This window comes from Pipistrellus kuhlii, unplaced genomic scaffold, assembly GCF_014108245.1.
Source record: "Pipistrellus kuhlii isolate mPipKuh1 unplaced genomic scaffold, mPipKuh1.p scaffold_m20_p_11, whole genome shotgun sequence".
NCBI classification, from domain to species: domain Eukaryota; kingdom Metazoa; phylum Chordata; class Mammalia; order Chiroptera; family Vespertilionidae; genus Pipistrellus; species Pipistrellus kuhlii.
The window spans coordinates 22,699,443-22,717,976 of NW_023425416.1; the positions used below are offsets into that span (position 1 = coordinate 22,699,443).

General features: G+C 49.2%; 1 protein-coding gene across 3 annotated transcripts in view; it reads right to left on the bottom strand.

Annotated features, from left to right (window-relative positions):
* Positions 1–3,409: 3,409 nt before the first annotated feature.
* CUNH3orf20 (chromosome unknown C3orf20 homolog) overlaps positions 3,410–18,534 on the bottom strand; it is a 48,704-nt gene continuing 33,579 nt past the window's right edge. For all 3 annotated transcript variants that reach the window (XM_045579213.1, XM_045579214.1, XM_045579215.1), the window contains 7 exons: positions 16,331–16,454; positions 14,715–14,964; positions 11,195–11,498; positions 9,220–9,327; positions 7,460–7,601; positions 5,039–5,177; positions 3,410–4,480 (listed from right to left, as the gene is read on the bottom strand). In XM_045579213.1, coding sequence (XP_045435169.1) covers positions 4,399–4,480; positions 5,039–5,177; positions 7,460–7,601; positions 9,220–9,327; positions 11,195–11,498; positions 14,715–14,964; positions 16,331–16,454 — 1,149 coding nt within the window. In that variant the 3' untranslated portion in view covers positions 3,410–4,398. The remainder of the gene's footprint in view (positions 4,481–5,038; positions 5,178–7,459; positions 7,602–9,219; positions 9,328–11,194; positions 11,499–14,714; positions 14,965–16,330; positions 16,455–18,534) is intronic.

Here is an 18,534-nt window from a genome sequence, read left to right on the forward strand (position 1 = left end):
CCTCCAAAGCCCGACCGCGCTGGCCCTCCGACCTTCACCTCCCAGGCTCCAGGCGGCAAGAAGTAAGTTTCTGCTGTTGGACGACGCAGTCTATGGTGGTTCGGGATAGTAGACTGGAATTCACCAAGATGCTCTCATTTCTTTTTCTTTCTATATAGTGTTCAGGATTTCCAATATATTTTGGATAGTGATGTTGACAATGGTACCCTTGTCTTGCTCCTAATTTTAGGGGAATGCATTTAAAGTGTCTCCATTAAGAAAAATGTTTGCTTCAGAGTTTTTTGGTTGTTGTTAATCCTCATCAGAGGTATTTTTTCTATTGATTTTTAGAGAGAGTGGAAGGAAAGGAGAGAGAGAGTGAGAGGGAGAGGGAAAGAGGGAAGGGGAGGGGGAGGGGAGGAAGAGGGAGAGAGGTTTGGGGAGGGGAAGGAAGAAAGAAATGTAGATGCAAGAAAGACACATCGATGGTTGCCTCCTGCACGTACTTGACCAGGGCCGTGGATGGAACCTGTAACCCAGGTGGGTGCCCTTGACTGGACTTGAACCCATGACCCCTCAGTACATGGGCCAACACTCTAACCACTGAGCAACATGGACCAAGGCAAGGTGGGTTTTTTTGTTTTTTTTTAAATAAAATATAAATGAACATAAAATTTGCCATCTTAAGGATTTTAAGTACAATTAACTGGTATTAAATACATTCACATTGTTCTGCAACCAGACCAATATCTATCCATATAAATATTTTAATTTTGTAAAATTAAAATTATGTACCCATTAAACAATTTCTCTCTTCCCACCAGTCCCTGAAAACTACCATTCTACTTTCTGTCTCCGATTTTGATTTCTCTAGGGAACCTCATATGAATGGAATCATACAGTATTTATCTTTTTGTCAGTGGCTCATTTTACTCAATGTCTTCAAGGTTAATCCATGTTATATTACACTGCAGAATTTTATTACTTTTTAAGGCTGAATATATTCCACTGAATGTATATACCATATTTTGCTTATCTATTCATCTGCCAATGGACACAGGTTGCTGCCATGTTTTAGCTATCCTATATAATAAAAGCCAAATATGCTAAGTGTCAGGTCGACTGATTGGCTGTTCAACCAATCAAAGTGTAACATGTTAATGATATGCTAAGACTGATCAATGCTTGCTATGATGTGCATTGACACCAGGGGCCACACAGTCAACCAGTAGGTTAGCTTGCTGCTGGGGTCTGGCCAATTGGGACTGAGCAAGACCTGCCAGACATGCTCTGGAGCCTGCTCACTGTCCCTCCCCTGCTGGCCAACCTCCCATGTACCTCCTTAGCCCCGATTGTGCACCAGTGGGGTCCCTGGGCCTGGCCTGTGCCCTCTAGCAATCCGGGATTCCTCAGGGGGTATCAGAGAGCCAGTTTTGGCCTGATCCCACAGGCCAGGCCAAGGGACCTCACTGGTGCATGTGTTTGTGCACCAGGCCTCTAGCCTGTAATAGTAAAAGTGTGACATGCTAATTTGATTGGATGACCATCCAGACGTCCTTCCTTCCAGACAAAGCTGCAGTGGGTGGGGGCTGAGGCAGAGGTCCCTCGCCATGGCAGTGGGTGGGAGCCAGGGCCAAGGCCATTGCATGAATTTTGTGCACCGAGTCTCTAGTTGTGAATAATGTTGCTATGAATATGGGTGTACAAATATCTCTTTGAGACCCTGCCTTTAATTCTTTTGGGTGCCTACAATTGAGATTGCTGGGTCATATAGTAATTCTACGTTTAATTATTTGAGGAACCCCCCATACTGGTTTCCACAGCAGCTTACTATTTTACATTCCCACCAACAGTGCACAAGAATCCATTGTCTCCACATTTTCACCAACACTTGCTATTTTCTGTTTGATAGTAGCTATCCTAATGGGTGTGAGATGGTAACTCATTGTAATTTTGATTTACATTTCTTTACTGACTACTGACATTGAGCATTTTTTCATGTGTTTATTGGCCACTTTTGTATATCTTCTTTGGAAAAATGACTATTCAAATTCTTTGCCCAGTTTTGCATTAAGTTGTTTTAGAATTTCTCTATATATTCTGGCTATTAATCCCTTATCAGCATATGATTTTCAAATATGTTTGCCCATTCTGTGGGCTGCCTTCTTATTCCTTGGATAGTGTCTTCTGATGCACACATTTCTAAAATGTTCATCAAGACCAAAAAGTTATCTATTTTTTCTTTTGTTGCCTGTGCCTGTGTGTCATGTCCATTAAATCACAGCCAAATCCAATGTCACTATACTTTTGTCCTGTTTTCTTCTAAGAGTTTCATTGTTTTAGGTCTTACATTTGGTTCTTGATCCATTTGATGTTAACTTTTGTATGTGGTGTTAGGAAAGGGTCCAACTTCATTCTTTTACCTGTGGGAATCTCCAAGTCACACCCTAAACATGTGCAGTTTAGCCTGCAGCCAAAGACTCGAGGAGATCCCTTTGCAAATTTCGACTTCTCTCTGCAAAGCTCCCTCTTCTCTGATGCTCTGCTCCACAGATTCTATTGACTGCTGTCTCTCCAAACTCTGATCCGTCTCCCCAGTTTAGCAATACTCCATTCTGTGCTTGAACTCTCCTTCTCCACATCATGACCCAGAAAGTATGTCTGGCAGAAAGCTGGAGGGATTACAGAACACACTCTGCTTCTCTTCCCTGGTTGTTTGTGTGAGGAGGACACTCCAGTCCCAGTTACCCCAATATGTCTGGAAGCGAAATTCAGTCTATATCTTTCTTGCTTGGTAACATCTTGTTCTTTGCTTATGTTTTCAAATCCTTCTGTGTGTTTTTTTTTTTTTTTTAACCCCTAAAAACATTCACTTTACATTGTGCTTGACAATTCCAATATCCAAAGTCTTGTATGTTTAATTTAATATTTGATATCTGTTTTCATTCACTTTGATGTGTCTTTTTAAATTTTGGATTGTAAGCTAACATTCAACTGTGCTCCCTCTGTGGGAATCCTATTAGGTCTGGGTTGAGAGTAAACACCTTCAGAGAAGATTTGTATCTGCTCCTGCCAGGCCACTCCCTGGGCTTCCCAGACCTCATCGACAGCGTATACACGTAAATCCAGTATGCGGAGGCTGACTAGACAGAGGTGCACCTTGCTTCCCCTTCCTTCCAATTCTGTGTGTCCTTGTGCTCAGAAGGGGAGAACGGGAGAGAGGTTAGACGCTCAGGACCCCGAAGTATCAAAGGACGCAGGCTTAAGAACATAGTACGTCATTTCAAATCCATTACCAGGGGACAAATGTATAATTTTAAAAAAAGCCTTTCAACGATACAAATGTTGGGGGCAGGTGCAGGGTGGAGGGGGGTAATGGGGGGGGGCATCTATAACACTTTCAACAATAAAGGTAAATTTTAAACAACTAAACCTCAAAAATTCAGATTTAAAAAGCATCGATTACAAAAGGGAACACAAGTAGTCAAGTATAGAGCGTGTCACTGAAGGCCACCCACAGCTCAGGCCTGAAGTCTCTCTTCCGGGCCCGGAGAACAAGGAGGACGCTCCAGGGTCCTCACTCTGCTCCTGGGAAGAGCCGCAGACAAGCAGGGGCCAGAGCAGGTGCCCCCAGGGAGGCCTCAGCACACCAACAGGCTGCTCCTCTGGGCCCCTGAGGCTGGTAAGGATGCTTCAGGCCTGTTGGCTTGGGTCATGAGGGTGGGCTAGATGGGCCACAGGGGCTCTGGCTTTTCAGGAGCCACCACAGGGTTCCTGGGTGTGGCCTGTCACTGCCTCTTCTGTCCTACTCCAGGGCCTGCTCCTCCTCTCTCCATCTGCCCTTTATTCTCCCTCCTCCCTCATTTCTTCTTCCCTCCCACCTCCCACTCGGCTCCCTCTCCCCCAACCCCCCCTTCTGTGCTCTCCCTTCTCATCATCTCTCTCCTGTCTCTCCCTTAGCGTTGTCTCCTTCTGCTCTGCTTTTTTTCTTCCCCTCTCCCCTCTCCCTCTTCGCTCTCACACCCTGTTGTCCACTTGAACCAGAACCTGAGGCATTCCTAACCAGTGACAGGGAGAAGGGCAGAGTTTAGTCCCATCCCAGACCTCCCATGGTCATGTCTCATTTGGCTTGGCCCCCTGATCAGGTTGGTTTCCTTGGGAGCAGGAGAATCCAGGCTGCTTCACCGGCCACGGAAACGGCTCTGGGTCAGAGCACCCAGTTTCCAAGGACTGGACCTGGAACCCGGCTGCTGGGGGCCTCTGGCCTTTAGGGCCAGCCTAGCCCGTGGCCTCACCCAGATGCTGGAGGCATGCTTGTTTATTACATAGAGGCTCAGAGAAAGGGGGTGGGGGCAGGGCAGGGTGGGCAAGGGAGGAGCCTCATCCAGGCCTGGCACTCTGGTGGTCAAGGGGCCTGCATCACTTCTTGGAGGCCGGCTTCTTCTTACTGTCCGTCCTGCCTTGGATGACAGGATGCAGATCCACGCCAGGCTGTTTCATCCTAAAAATCAAAATAGAGAGAAGCGAGTGCCGGGAAACGGGCGGAGCGGGCTGGTCTGGACGGTGCTTGATCCCTGCGCTGGCCCGGGGCGAGGCCAGCCTGACCTCCACCTTGAACAGCTGAGGTCCTCTGGGCATCGCTCCAACCTGGGGTCCCAGCGCACCTGTGGCTTCTCCAGGTGCTCGCAGTTCTGTGTTTCTGTCTTCATGAGAAGCGTGTGATTTTTCACGCTCTTGCAGAGCACGTGATTCGCTTCACAGTGAACACGGCCAAGTCAGTGGACCTGACAGGTCTGGGAAGTTTATGCAGGAAGACAGCCTGCGGCCTCCACCCTCTCGGACGGACAAACGGGTCTGGGTGTGGGGTTTCCCACAAGCTTAAAGGCTTCCATCTCCGCCAACCAGACCAGAGCAACTGGGCAGCACGTTGATAAAAGAGGTCAGAGGTCAGAGATGTGATTTCGCGGGGTCACTTAACCCCCTGTGGCTTCTGGGAGCCATGCCTATTCTGCCAACCACAAGAGGGTCCCTCAGCCCCCCGGGCTGGGAGACCACCTACTTCTTCTCAGGTTCAGGGAAATAGTCCTCCGTCTTGTCCCCTATGGTCAACGAGGAGATGCTTCCTTGGGCGTCTTCCATGACTGTTCTCTTGTCTGAGTCCGTGTCATCCAGGCCCAGGAAGGAGGGTAAAACGCTGCGGGGAGGTGGGGAGGGGAGGGCAGTGCTCAGTAGAGGCCCAGTCAGAGGGGGTTCGGAGCTGGGGGTGCCTGGGCAGGCAGCCCTCACTCAGAGCTGACCCCCTCCCCCAATGTTCCAGTTCCTAGAGAGAAAAGGGCGCAGGTGCTTCTCCAGAGGAAGAGTGAAGGGAGACCTGACCCCTGGGGACCCAGAGATTCACTGGGGTTGGCTTCCCTGGCTTCTTTTTCTGATTGGAATTGCCCTAACGCCATGCCCGCAACACCTGTACCCTGCCTGACCATCAAACGAGCAAAGGAGAGAACAGGAAGCCAAGGAAATAAGGCATCATGTACAATGCTATGGATTGTATCCCCCCCAAACTCATATACCGGAATCCTAACCCCTAGTTCCCCAAGATATAGGGAATAGGGTCACTGCGGATGTAGTGAGTTGAGAAGTCGTACCAGAGTAGGGTGGGCCTCAATCTAACATCCCTGTTGTCTTTATAAAAAGGGGGACATGTGGACACAGACATGCACTAGGGGAACGCCATGTGAGGATGAGTGTCCTGGTTGGTTTGGCTCAGTGGATGGAGTGTTTGTCTGCGGAATGAGGGGTCGTGGGTTCAATTCCCAGTCAAGGGCATGTACTTCGGTTGCAGGTTTGATCTCCAATCCCAGTAGGGGCACACAGGGGAGGAAACCAGTTGATGTCTCTTTCTCACATTCATGTTTCTCTCTTTCCTTCCCTCCCTCCCTCCCTCCCTCCCTCCCTCCCTCCCTCCCTCCCTCCCTCCCTCCCTCCCTCCCTCTTGCTCTCCTAACAGGGTGGCTTGACCAGAGCAGGTCGGGAGCAGGCTCTCACAGTGCCACAAAACTCTGGAGCTGAACCAAGCTTGTTGGGAACTGCCATGGCGGTAGGGATAACTACCTGGGTGTGGAGGTGGGGAGGCCGCTTAGGACAGGGAGGTTCAAGGGTCAGCTCTGCCATGCCCTGTCCCTGTGCACACACAGACTCACTCTCTTCCCAGGGCCTGGCTTGATGCCTCTTTTGCTGGAGCTGAGAGGTCCCTGAGGACAGAGTGAGCAAAGCCTTGAGGCTCTCCGTAGCTTTCCTCTCTGCACCTTCCTAACTTCCATAGCCTCCTCTGACCCTGCCTCCTCCACTAAAGCATTCCAGGATGCTGGGGTCATGGTGTAACCTCCACAGTTTCTCGGGAACGAATTCCCCCAAACCTCTTTCGGGTCAGCCAGACGTTCTGACAAGCCCCAAACTCTGCACACGAAGGAGAGACTGGAGTCAGGACTCCTAGAAAGCTGAGGGGCCTTGTGGGAGCGGGGGATGCCTAACTCAGTGCAGTGGGGGTGCAATCAGAAGCAGGCCTATGTCTGCACACAGGTGTACGAGGCACTCCAGCAAACATACCAGTACGCTCAGAAGATCTCCACAGCAACCCGGTGAGGTGGGCATCATCACCTCATTTTAAGGGGAGGAAAGCGGGCTTAGGAAGGCAAATGGATCAGCCAGGGTCACCCAGATGGAGAAGAGCAGAGCAGGGGCTCCAGCCTCATCACAGGACCCCTGACCCAGTCAGGTTTCTGCTCGCCGCAGGGCCCAGGCATTCCAGAATCCGCTCTGTTCTCCGCAGACAGCCTTCAGCAATGCCAAGAGCCAGGCTCCTTCCCCGGACCAGGCTATATGCTTTGAGTCCAGAGACCTATGTTTGTACATCTCACCCAGGCTGGGCCCCAGTTATGCGCTGTAATGGGCATCACCTCGTCGGAAAGCCAGAGCTCGGAGGCCGAGAGGCAGACTTCAGCGAGGCCACCCCGATTCCTTTTACAAGGACCTGAGATCACTCCAGGAGTGGCCCTTGCCTGTGGCCCTGCCAGCAAACAAAGCAGAGGCAGGACTTGGATCACACACAGGATGGAGTTGGGTGCAGTGGGACAGAAGGCGGGGGTGTCACTAGGGACCCTACCCAAATGCCCGTCTGCACGATTTCCCTACAGAAACCAGCCCTGGGCAAATGATTCTGTGTCCCTCCTTCTCCAAGAGGGCCCCTTTCCAAGGCTTGTGTCCCGAAGAAGCCAGCTGCACGGCCTGGCGCAACCCCTCACGGCCTGCTCTCGTCCCCGCCCACCCACCTGCAAAGTCCTTCCGGGCCAGCGTCTACCGCAGACCCATCCTCAGCTCACTCCCCTGGCTCACCAGTGCCCCTTCCATAGCGCAGACTGCCCCACACACTCCACACCCTGGCCCGCTGCCATCCTTCCTGAGTTTGAGTTTTTCCCGTTGTACCTAAATTTGTAGTTCTCTGGCATGAAGTAGCCCATCTTGCAGTCGTGCCGAGCCTGGAAGATCTGCTTCATCAGATTCTGCTTGCTGAAGCCGTATCCATTCAAAACGCAGCCCCCAAAAAGGAGCTTCCCCCCGGCGAACATCTGCTGACAGACAGGAAGGAAACAAAGGAGAGGCCCTCGGCACATCAGCACTGCGTCTCCGGACAGTGCCCAGCCCTCGGAGCCTGTGCCAGAATCCGGGCCTCTCTTTGGTGCCAGGGAAGAGGTGCTGTGCTTCCCACCTCTCCCACTGAGGTGTGGCTGAGCCTGTCCTCTGTCCGAGTCCCCCGGGTCACAAGCCCATCATCCCAGCCTCTTCCCTCCGCCAGATGGACCAGCTCAAATGTCACTTCACATACAAGACCTCCCAGGACTCAGAGGCCAGCGGGAGTCTTCCTGCTCCTGGCCTCACTCCCGCTCTGATACACTGACCGGCTGGTCCCAGGGGATAGGGGCCCCTTGAGGGCACGGATCTTGCCCTATGGCTCTCTATGCCCCCACCTTCTACATGTCAATCTCCTACAAAGATTTCTGTGCATGGATATTCATTAGTATGGATATCATTAGTTACTTGCCATGAACAAAAAATAGACACACACACAAAAAAAGGAAATAACCTAAAAAGGACCCCCAAAAGCAGCACAGATAGAAAAACTAAAATGACAGATTCTTACACATCAGTTAAAAATCAGGTGTCACAAACTATTTTAAGACATGGGAAAATCTTCAAAACCTTTTGTTTTTAATATTCATATCATTTTAAATTAAATAACAGAACCCTCAAATCAGAGAAAGAGTAAAAAGGCCAGATACCAAAATATTAGCATTAGCATCATCCAGGGCCTCTCATAGGTGCGGGCACACACTTGTGTAACAGAGGAGGCAATCTGGGTGATATGATGAAGTAATAATATTCTAAATTGTATCTTTCAAATTTCCCCCATGAATTTAAAGGGTGGGGCAAAAGTAGGTTTACAGTTGTGAGTACATAAAATAGAGCTTAGCCGAAACTGGTTTGGCTCAGTGGATAGTGTGTCGGCTTGCGGACTGAAGGGACTCGGGTTCGATTCCGGTCAGGGGCATATACCTTGGTTGCAGGCACATCCCCATTGGGGAGTGTGCAGGAGGCAGCTGATCGATGACTCTCTCTCATCGATGTTTCTAACTCTCTATCCCTCTGTCTTCCTTTCTGTAAAAAATCAATAAAAAATATTTTTAAAAAATCCAGCTTATTCTTGTATAATTTATTAATTATCATATTATTTACTAATTATTGTGGTTTTTGTTTGTTAATTCTCACCTGAAGATATTTTTTCTATTGATTTTTAGAGAGAGTGGAAGGGAGGGAGAGGGAAAGGAGAGAGAAAGAGAGACGTTGATGTGAGAGACACACATTGATTGGTTGCCTCCTACCTGGCCTGCCACCAAGGTAAGTGCTCTTGACCTGGAATTGAACCCACAATCCTTTGGATTTGGGCTGACACTCTAACCACCGAACCACATCAGCCAGGGCCTAGCGTATTCTTTTTTACAAACAACTATAAGCCTACTTTTCTCCTACCCTGTGTATGTTTTAAGCAAAAAGTTATTTAAAATAAACAAACAGAAGAGAATTTGACTTTCCAGCTAAGTGCCCCTTCAGTCTCCTGGGATTGGGGGCATGTGGGAGAAAACCCCCTCCCACATCTGTGCCTCCACAAGAGTAGGGGCTCCAGCTCACCAGAACCATCCCCTGCATCACAGCGTATTTCTTCACCAGCAGGGGCGGGTCCTTCTGCAGGGGGCTGTCCAGGTCATACCGCAGCAGGCGGTAGGGGTCATGCCGGCACTGCCAAGAGAACGAATGCCCGTCACCTCCATGCCATGGGGATGCGCTCAGATTCCTGCGTTCTCAGCCAGATCGGTTACCACTGAGTTCTGGAGCCCCATACAATACCCCTTTTCTCCCCCTACTCATGGCACCCCAGAAAATGTCCCAGATCCACTTAGGGCCCACTATTGGTGAAAGCTGTCACAGAAATGATTGCCCCGCCATGTGACATCCACTCTGGAGTCTCTGGGATGCTCCTGTCCCCTCTGAGAGACCCCGTGTGGAGATTTGAAGGTGGGAATGGCATACCCATTTCCAGGATCCTTCTGCCCCCTGCCTCCCTGCTGGATGCCTACTGGACACCTCCCAGTCATTAAACCACTGAATTCAACCCAAATCTTGAGGTCTGGTCAATCCAAAGTAAAGCTGATCTCTTTCTCCTCCTTCTTTCTGGATGCTATGGATCCATTAATAACGCCAATGTGATACTTTCTGGATTTATCTGCCTGGACCCACACCTTGTGTTCTAGCTATCAGAGCGAGAGAACATCAGGAAAGGGTTCTGTCTTAAGACACTGAGTGGGGGTGGGGGGGACACCAGAGGCAGTACAATCTGAAAACACCCTCCAGGCCTGCTCTCTGCATTCCTCCATCCTGCTGCCCGTCTATCAGCAGCATGACACTGTTTATGCTGCTCATGGCTGGGCGGCACCACCATGCATTTCTGTGCTTATGGATAATTATTAGTGAACAATGAATAGCCCTGAAATAAACTGAAGTCAATTCTAAGCTTAAAACACATGTGGCTTTGATGTATTAAAAAGCCTTTTGGAGTCTGATCCGAAGGGTTCCAATGCCAAGCTCCTGGCACTGGCTGGAGTGCAGGTCTGAGGGTGGGTATGTCGGGGCCAGTCCTGGGAGGAGGGCTTGAGAGGGTGTCCCTAGGGTATTCACGAAAATCAGAATTAAGGGCTGCAGCCAAAGGAAGATGGGTGAAGACAGTAGATTTGAGAGGCACCAAGACGAAGAGAGTTTGAAGGAAGGCACCACGTGGACACATAGCTCTGGGCTCAGGTGGCATCCTCTGCTCCAGGTGGTCTGGGGGCAGGGCCACCATTGAACTGTGCCAACACTGCTGGAATGGCTGGTGAGATTTAGAAATGACTCTGCAGCAAGGAGGCAGGTGGTTCCATGTGTTCCTGACTGGCCCGCCCACGATGAACTGGGACCTCGAGCGGTCTTTCCCCTGTTCGCCTTGGCACAGGCCACTGCCTCTGCCAGAACCACTCACCCACCTGCCCAAACGCTTTCATCCTGGGGGGCTCTCCCAGACCCTTGAGAGCGGAAGGGGGTTCTTTTGCTCCCCAGTTCCCACCTGCCTAGAGCTGTCCTTTCACGGTCCCCATTGGGGCTTGCTGTAGTTACAGCCGCACCATGTTGGGTGCCCCTCCAGGGCTGTGTCACAATCAACATGGAGCAGAGACCTGCACAAGACCAGCACACAGTAGGTACTACAACCATTCCTTAGCCCTGAGGATCTAGAAGTGAGTGTGGCTCTGCTTTAAATACGCCAGCACATGACCACAAACTGTGGTGTGTGCTCTGCAAGAAAACAACAGGGCCTGACTTTGTCTCAAGGTCAGAAAGGGCAACCAACTGATGTGGTGACATTCGTCCTGGGATAGGGGGATGAACAGGAGAGAACCACGGCAAACAGTAGGAAGAGTGTGTGCAAAGGCCACCCAAGGAGCAAAGGAAGTGAAGGAGGATCCTGTGCCGAGATGAAGAGGCAATCTCTTAGCCAGTACTCAGCCAGCTGTAGCCCTCCCCCACCCCCTCCCCACCTCCAGACACTGGGGACTCCTCTGCTGGGCCCAGGACCCACCTGGATGCAGGGTGAGGCACGGCCCTGCTGCCGGTGACAGTAGATTGTGTTGAGGATCCAATTGAGCTGTCCTGAGCTGGCAGGAATGTGGCTGGACACTATTCCGAACACCAGCACCTGGCTGGGGTCACGGGGCGCCGACAGGAAGCGCTCCAGCTCCACATCAGATACCAGGGGTGGCTTCACTATGCACTTGCAGCCAGCGCGGATGTCTTCCTTACAAATGAGCTTCCGCAGCACCAGTGGGCAGTCAGAGGGTGAGGCTGCCCACCTCGTGTGGCTGCGCATCTCCGTGGCCCTCCCCCTGCAAGGAGCAAGTGGGCAGGCGCTCAGTGGGCCCTGACTCCACGTGGACAAAGGCCCCGCTGCTGTGGAGTCTAGTCTGCAGGCAGTTCAACCCCGGCCTCCACCACCGACATGCCCCCTTATCTCCCTGCAGCACCACCTTGAATGGGTCCCCTAATCTTGCTGGGCCTGTTTCCTCAAGTAATAAGCAACTCAGGTGTTCATCCATCCAACAAAAGCTTTGTAGTCATCCTGAACTCCTTTCTTTCTCTCACCCCATGTCCTATTCAACCCATCAGCAAGCCTGTCTGCTCTCCACTCAAGAAAGAGGCAGCCCCTCAGTGGATGGAAAGTTGGCCTGTGGACTGAAGGGTCCTGGGTTTGATTTCGGTCAAGGGCTCATGCCCGGGTTGTGGGTTGGATCCCCAGTCGGGGGTGTGTAGGAGGCAGCCGATCAATGACTCTCTCTCATCATTGATGTTTCTGTCTCTCGCCCTCTTCCTCTCTGAAATAAATTTTAAAAAAATATTTTTTAAAAATCTGATTTGCATTTCTTGGATGATTTAGTGACTTTGAGCATGTTTTCATATGTCTCTTGGCCTTCCTTATATCCTCTTTCAAAAAGTATCTATTGCCCATTTTTTTTATTGGGTTGTTCACCTTCCTTTTGTTAAATTGTATGAGTTCTCTGTAAATGCTGGAGATTAAACCCTTATCGGTGATAACATCAAAATGACAATAAGGTACCATCTCACACCTGTCAGAATGGCTATCATCAACAAATCAACAAATGACAAGTGCTGGAGAGGATGCGGAGAAAAAGGAACCCTCGTGCACTGCTGGTGGGAATGCAGACTAGTGCAGCCACTGTGGGGAACAGTACGGAGTTTCCTCAAAAAACTAAAAATAGAACTCTCATTTGACCCAGTAATACCACTTTTAGGAATATATCCCAAGAAGCTAGAAACATCAATCAGAAAGGATATATGCCCCCCTATGTTCATAACAGCACAATTTACCATAGTTAAGATTTAGAAACAGCCTACATGGCCATCAGCAGATCAGTGGATTAAAAAACTGTGATACACCTACACAATGGAATACTATGCTGCTGTAAAAAGAAGGAATTCTTACTATTTGCAACAGCATAAATAGGAGAGCATTATGCTAAGCAAAATAAGTCAGACAGAGAAAGATAAATATCACATGATCTCACTCATTTGTGGAATATAATGAACAACAAAACTGATGAACAAAAACAAATCTAGAGACAGAGAAGCATTGATCAGACCATCAAACCTCAGAGAGAAGGTAGAGGATGGGGGGGAGGGGGAAGGGGGAGAGATCTACCAAAGGACTTGTATGCATGCATATAAGCCTAATCAATGGACACAGATACCAGGGGGGTGAGGGCATGAATGGTGGGAAAAGAACACATATGTAATACCTTAATCAATAAAGAAAAAAAAAAGAATCAATCAATGCATGCATAAATAAAAATATGAAATAAAGTAATACAATTGCAAGTAAAAAAAAAAAAAAATCTGAGTCACATCATGTCACTATTCTGAAACCCTCCAGTGGCTTTCCACCTATCATAGAATAAAAGCCAAAATCCCTGCAGAGTCCTTTGAGGCTGTACATGATCTGTCCCCCCTGCCTTTCCCCATTTACCTCTCTTATTCTTTTTTAAAATATACTTTATTGATTTTTTACAGAGGGGAAGGGAGAAAGGTAGTTAGAATCATCGATGAGAGAGAAATATTGATCAGTTGCCTCCTGCACAACTTCTACTGGGGATGTGCCCACAACCAAGGTACATGCCCTTGACCAGAATCAAACCCAGTTCTTTTCAGTCAGCAGGCCGACACTCTATCCACTGAGTCAAACTGGTTAGGGCTGCTTCTCTTATTCTTCTCCAATATTCCCACCTTTGCTTACTGAGTTCTGGCCACTTAGGCCTGTGCTTATCCTCCAACCTCAGGATCTTTGCTCTTGCTGTGCCTTCTGCCTGCTTGGCTCTTTCCCCAGATAGCCACACAACGCACTTTCTCACCTTCTCTACAACTTTATGAAAATGTCACCTTTTTAAAAAAATTTATATTTTTATTGATTTGAGAGAGAGATAGAAACATCTATTGGAGAGAAACATCATCGATTGGCTGCCTCCTACATGCTACCTTCTGGGGACTGAGCTCACAACCTGGGTATGTACCCTGAGCAGGAATCAAACCGTGACCTGCTGCTTCCTGGGTCAATGTTTACCACTGAGCAACACTGGCTGGGGTTTAAAACTGTATATATATATTTTTTAATCCCTAAGTCAGATGATGTCACATCTTAAAGTAATGGAATGACTTCCTATAACAGTAACAAGTGTATTTATCTGGCTCCTGCCTATCTCTCTGTCCTCAATTCATATAACTCTCACTTCTTCACCATGAGGCTCCACACCGGTCTTTTTACTTTCAGTCACACGTACCAAACTCATTCTTGTCTCAGGGCTTTCGTACTTGCTCTGAGGTTCTTTTGCCTGAGGTTCCTTCCTCGCCCCTTTTTGGGGCTGCCTATTTCTTATCCTTCAGGTCTCCAGTTAAACATCATTTCCTCCAGACTGCCTTTCCTGACCTGTCTACCTAATGTAGCACATCCCACCCCATTCCCTAGGCACTCTCTATCGCAGGGGTTAGTCCATGTTTTCTATAAAGGGCCACAGTGCAAATGTTCTCATCTTTGCAGGCCAGATGGACTACTGGTATGTCACAAAGACTCAAGACTTCTGTCCTAGCAGGATAAGCAGCCATAGGTAATATGTGTATGAGTGGGTGTGGCCGTGTTCCAAGAAAACCTTACTTATTGACCTCATATTCAGATTTCATATCATTTCACATGTCATGAGAAGTTCTCCTTTTGATCCCCCACCCCCCAGCCTTTAAATACATAAAAAAAAACAAAAAACATTCTAAGCTCACCCATTAAAAAGGCAGGCAGCGGGACTAGATTTACACATGGCCCCTAAATTGCCAATCTCTGCTTTACATGAATTCTTTTCTTCCTAGCCTTCTCACCATCGAAATGACGTCAGTGATTCATGTGTTTACCTTCTATCTTTGCCCACCCGGAGAATTCCAGCTCTGAGAGGGAGAGGCCTCATCTATTTTCTCATCCAGTGTGTCCACCACGCACGCGAGCATCTGGCACACAGAAGCTAGAGGAAATGAAGGCTCAAGCCCACCTGAGAGTGGCCAGGGCTTTGGCTTGTAATTTGAAGGTCTTCTTCTGAGTGGGGATTATTGGAGCAGACACAGGCTCTTCCTTCGGAGTCTCGAAAGCCGAGGATTCAGGTGGGGCTGACTGATTACGTGATGCAAGGATTTCTGAATATTGATTTAGCTTGCTGACCCGCTCGGAAAAGGTCCAGGATTTCATTTTGCTTCGATTTAGTTCTCCCAGACCCCTTGCTGGATATTCTATGGTGAGCAGTCCTGTTAACAGAAGACACTGCTGTTACTCATTGCTGTAAGGCTCTGCATGTGGGAACCCTTCAGCTCTTCTCCCTCTCCACTCCTTCACTCCTGTAGATTCTTCTGCTGAGCTGCCTGCCCTCTGTTGTCTGGCACAGTGCTCCAAGCCTAGCACAGTTAGCACATCAGTCAATGCTGGCTGAATGTAAGAACGAATCAATCCCATTTCCCACTCATTCATCCATACCCAGCTTAGATCCCTCTTCTCTGAATTGAGCCTGTGTTTTATCAGCTTTGAGACCGCCACAGCAATCAGTGCAGAGGCTGGGTACAAATACATCCATGTTGTTCCCTTCCCTGAGGATGCTATTCCTGTGTCTCCAGATTTAAGTAATTTCCATCTACTTTTTTGTTGTTGTTGTTGTTGTTGTTACATTGCGTTTATTGGTGTTCTTATTATACTTTCCCTACTAGACTGGAAAACTTTTGAGGCCAAGGATCTCTCATTCACTTACCATTTACTGAATGCTGGGTGCTGGGCATAGAGAGATCACTCAAAACTGCTTCCCTGCCTCTGGAAACTCCCAGTGGCAGTATAGGAGGGGTGGGCAAACAGAAATATTCACAATGCTAGGTTGTAAGATTTACCAGAGCACACATAAAGTGCTGTGGAGCCCAGAGGAGTGTGTGCCCCCTTCGCTGGGGGAATCAGGGGCTTTCCAGAGAAGAGGCACAGTGGAACTGAGTCTTCAGGGGTGAGGAGAAATACCCCAGGGAGGCCACGGGGAGAGCACAGATCTCCATGCCCAGTCTGGGGGTGTCATGGAGTGGTGTGGGTGGGTGGGTGTGTCTATGTCCTTTTGTCCCCAGGCTCATCAGCAGGGCAAAGAGACCAGATGTGGAAGGGTTTCTTGAGGCTCCCCATGCTGGCCCTGGGGAGCTCTGTGGGCCTAACAGGACAGCCTGGTGAGGTGGCTGCTTTTTCTCTTTTGCAGAGATCTATACCAAAGAGAGAGGAAGGGGCTACAAAGGGATAGATAGTAGATGGAGCTAAAAGGTGAACCAGGTGTGAGAGTGGGGACAGAGACACATACAGAAAAATGATGAGACCCAGAGAAATAAGATAATCATATGGAGACATTAAAGACACATGGGAAAACACTCAAAGATGGAGGGTGGCCCAGGTCACCATTAGTAGCTGTGTGGTGATGAGTAAGTCCCTTCGGCGTTCCGCATCCAGGAATTCCATCTACCAATGGGGAAATCTCCCTGTCATGCCCACCTCCCTGGGGTGGTAAAGAGCTATCCTTGGAGACAATCTGCAGGTAACTCAGGATTTGAAAAGCCATCGGACGGACAGGCTGTCACCCCCCTTTCTGCCCCTTACCTGCTGCCAGTAAGACAGAATTCATGAACTGAGACACTGTCTTCTGAAACCGTTTCTTGATCTCTGCCAGGGCTCGGCTCATCTTAGACAACTTGTCGTCCATGCTGATGACCCTGTGTATTATCTGCGGAGAGATCAAGGGGAGGGCATTGTCACCTGTCCTGCCAGGGGCCATCTGCTCAGACCAGTGACAACCAGGCCTTGCTCTGACTTTGAGGATGTTCTGTCGCCTCTAAGACACATCTCTCTCCCCCTCAGCCCAGTGAATACCTGCATACCAACCCAACCTGACTCGAAGGGCCCCTCCTGGAACATTTTCCCTGATTCTATTGGGCAGAACTGCTCCTTGCCTTGGACCTCCAGCAGCAGCAGCCTGAAGTCAGAGGTTAGCCCTTTATGAAGTGAATGCACCTGAACCTGTCTCCATTGCTGAATTGTAAGATTCTGGAGGACAGGGACTGAGTCTTGGTCTCCTTTGTGTCAGAGGCCCATTATGCCGAAGGTGTTCAGTTAATACTTGCATGGTGAAAAATGATGGAAAAAGGTCTCTCTGGAGTTAGTCCGCCTCTGTGTGCACCCCTAGAATCCTCTTCCTCCCTCCAACTGTCAGAGCATCTCAGCTGGAAAAACTGCCCTTAGCCAGAGTTACATAGATTGACTGGTACCTAAGAGCACAAAGGCCCAGGCCTCCTGCCCCAATTCTAGGTTACCCTGAAGGGCCATCTGGCTCTGGGGCCCCCTGTGAGGTGGCAAGGTAGTTGCTGGGGCGGCCCTGCAGTTCAACCAGTCCCTCTGCTAGAGCATCAGAATGGTGCTGCAGAACCAGGCTCAGGTTCCAGTTCATGGCAGCCAGGGTTTGACTTGTTCTCCAGGCGGCCTCTGCTGCTTTCCTCGGCCAGCTGCGATTGCTCTCCATGCTAAATGTGCACATTTGTTCATTCCTGTGTTTCCTGCCCTGGGTCCCAGTCATTTTTTACCTTCTTTATCCTTAACTCGGTCAGCCCCTTAAAGGCAGAAATCACGCTCTCTACATCTCTCACTTAACACGGAAAACGTGTGAGAGATTCTCTTCTGTGGAATTGAAGCCTCTGGTGGAGGGAGTGGGGTGGGCACTGGGCAGGTTTTCTGAAGAACAATGAAGTCAGCCCACATGTCCTCCTCTCCCCTGCAGGCAGGACTTCGGTAAAGGATGCCCCAATTAATGGCAAAACCTCAGCCATCCTTCCAACAGCTGGCCCCAGCTGCTGCTTCTGGGCTAATTTTATTTATTTATTTGTAATTTATACCCAGCTTGCTTCCAAAAAGGATTTGAGGCAGCACTCTGGGCTAATAAAGCATTTAAATTGAAGCATTGCCTCGCTTTCAAAGTGCTGCCTGAATAGAGATATTTAGTGAGGGGCCAGGCGCAGGGCCGTAAAAGAGGAAACCGTTGGTCTTCTTCCAGGGAGATGGGCGCCTGGGGAAGCCATCTGACAAGCGTCCCAGTGACAGGGACTTGGAAGGAGGCTGCCGCCCTACCCCCCAGCCTCAGCTCAGTTTTCCTAGACTGCCATGGATTTTGTTGATGAGTGATAACTAGTCCCAAACCACACACACACACACACACACACACACACACACACACTGGAGTTCAGTGTGTGAAAGCTGGGTGGACCTTTACACATCATGATACAGATGGGAACACGGAGGCCTTGCATTCCTAGCCGAAGCTCTTTGCCAGCCCCCACACTCAGTAAATTTTCTCTAGGACTTCTTGCAGCTGGCATGGTCCAATAATCCAAAAGGAGGCAATTCTCTGAGTCTCAAGGATTTCATGTAAAAATATTTTGAGATGCTTAACCTGGCAGTTGAGGTAATGTTTGTAAATCCTGTTACCTACAATAAATCTGGTCTTCCTTCATTTGCTGTTGTCTGGTTAGAGAGTAGTAATATATACTGCACCTCCCTGTGCTTTAAAACAGAAGGGATTATGAGCTGGATGCTTTCTGGCAAGTCAACCTTCTTGGTTGACACCAACGATTGTTGTCTAGAATGCAGTTCTGTTTTCAGAAGCTGCTTTAATGTCTGCTTATCTCTACGTTAAATGTCCCCAAGATGGTTAGATGCCTCTTCAGTAACTCTCCAGTCTCTACTGCACTGTCAATGCCTCTGGGAGCTTCCTTTACAAACACTCCACTTCCCGGACCCCACAAGGTCCAGTAGAA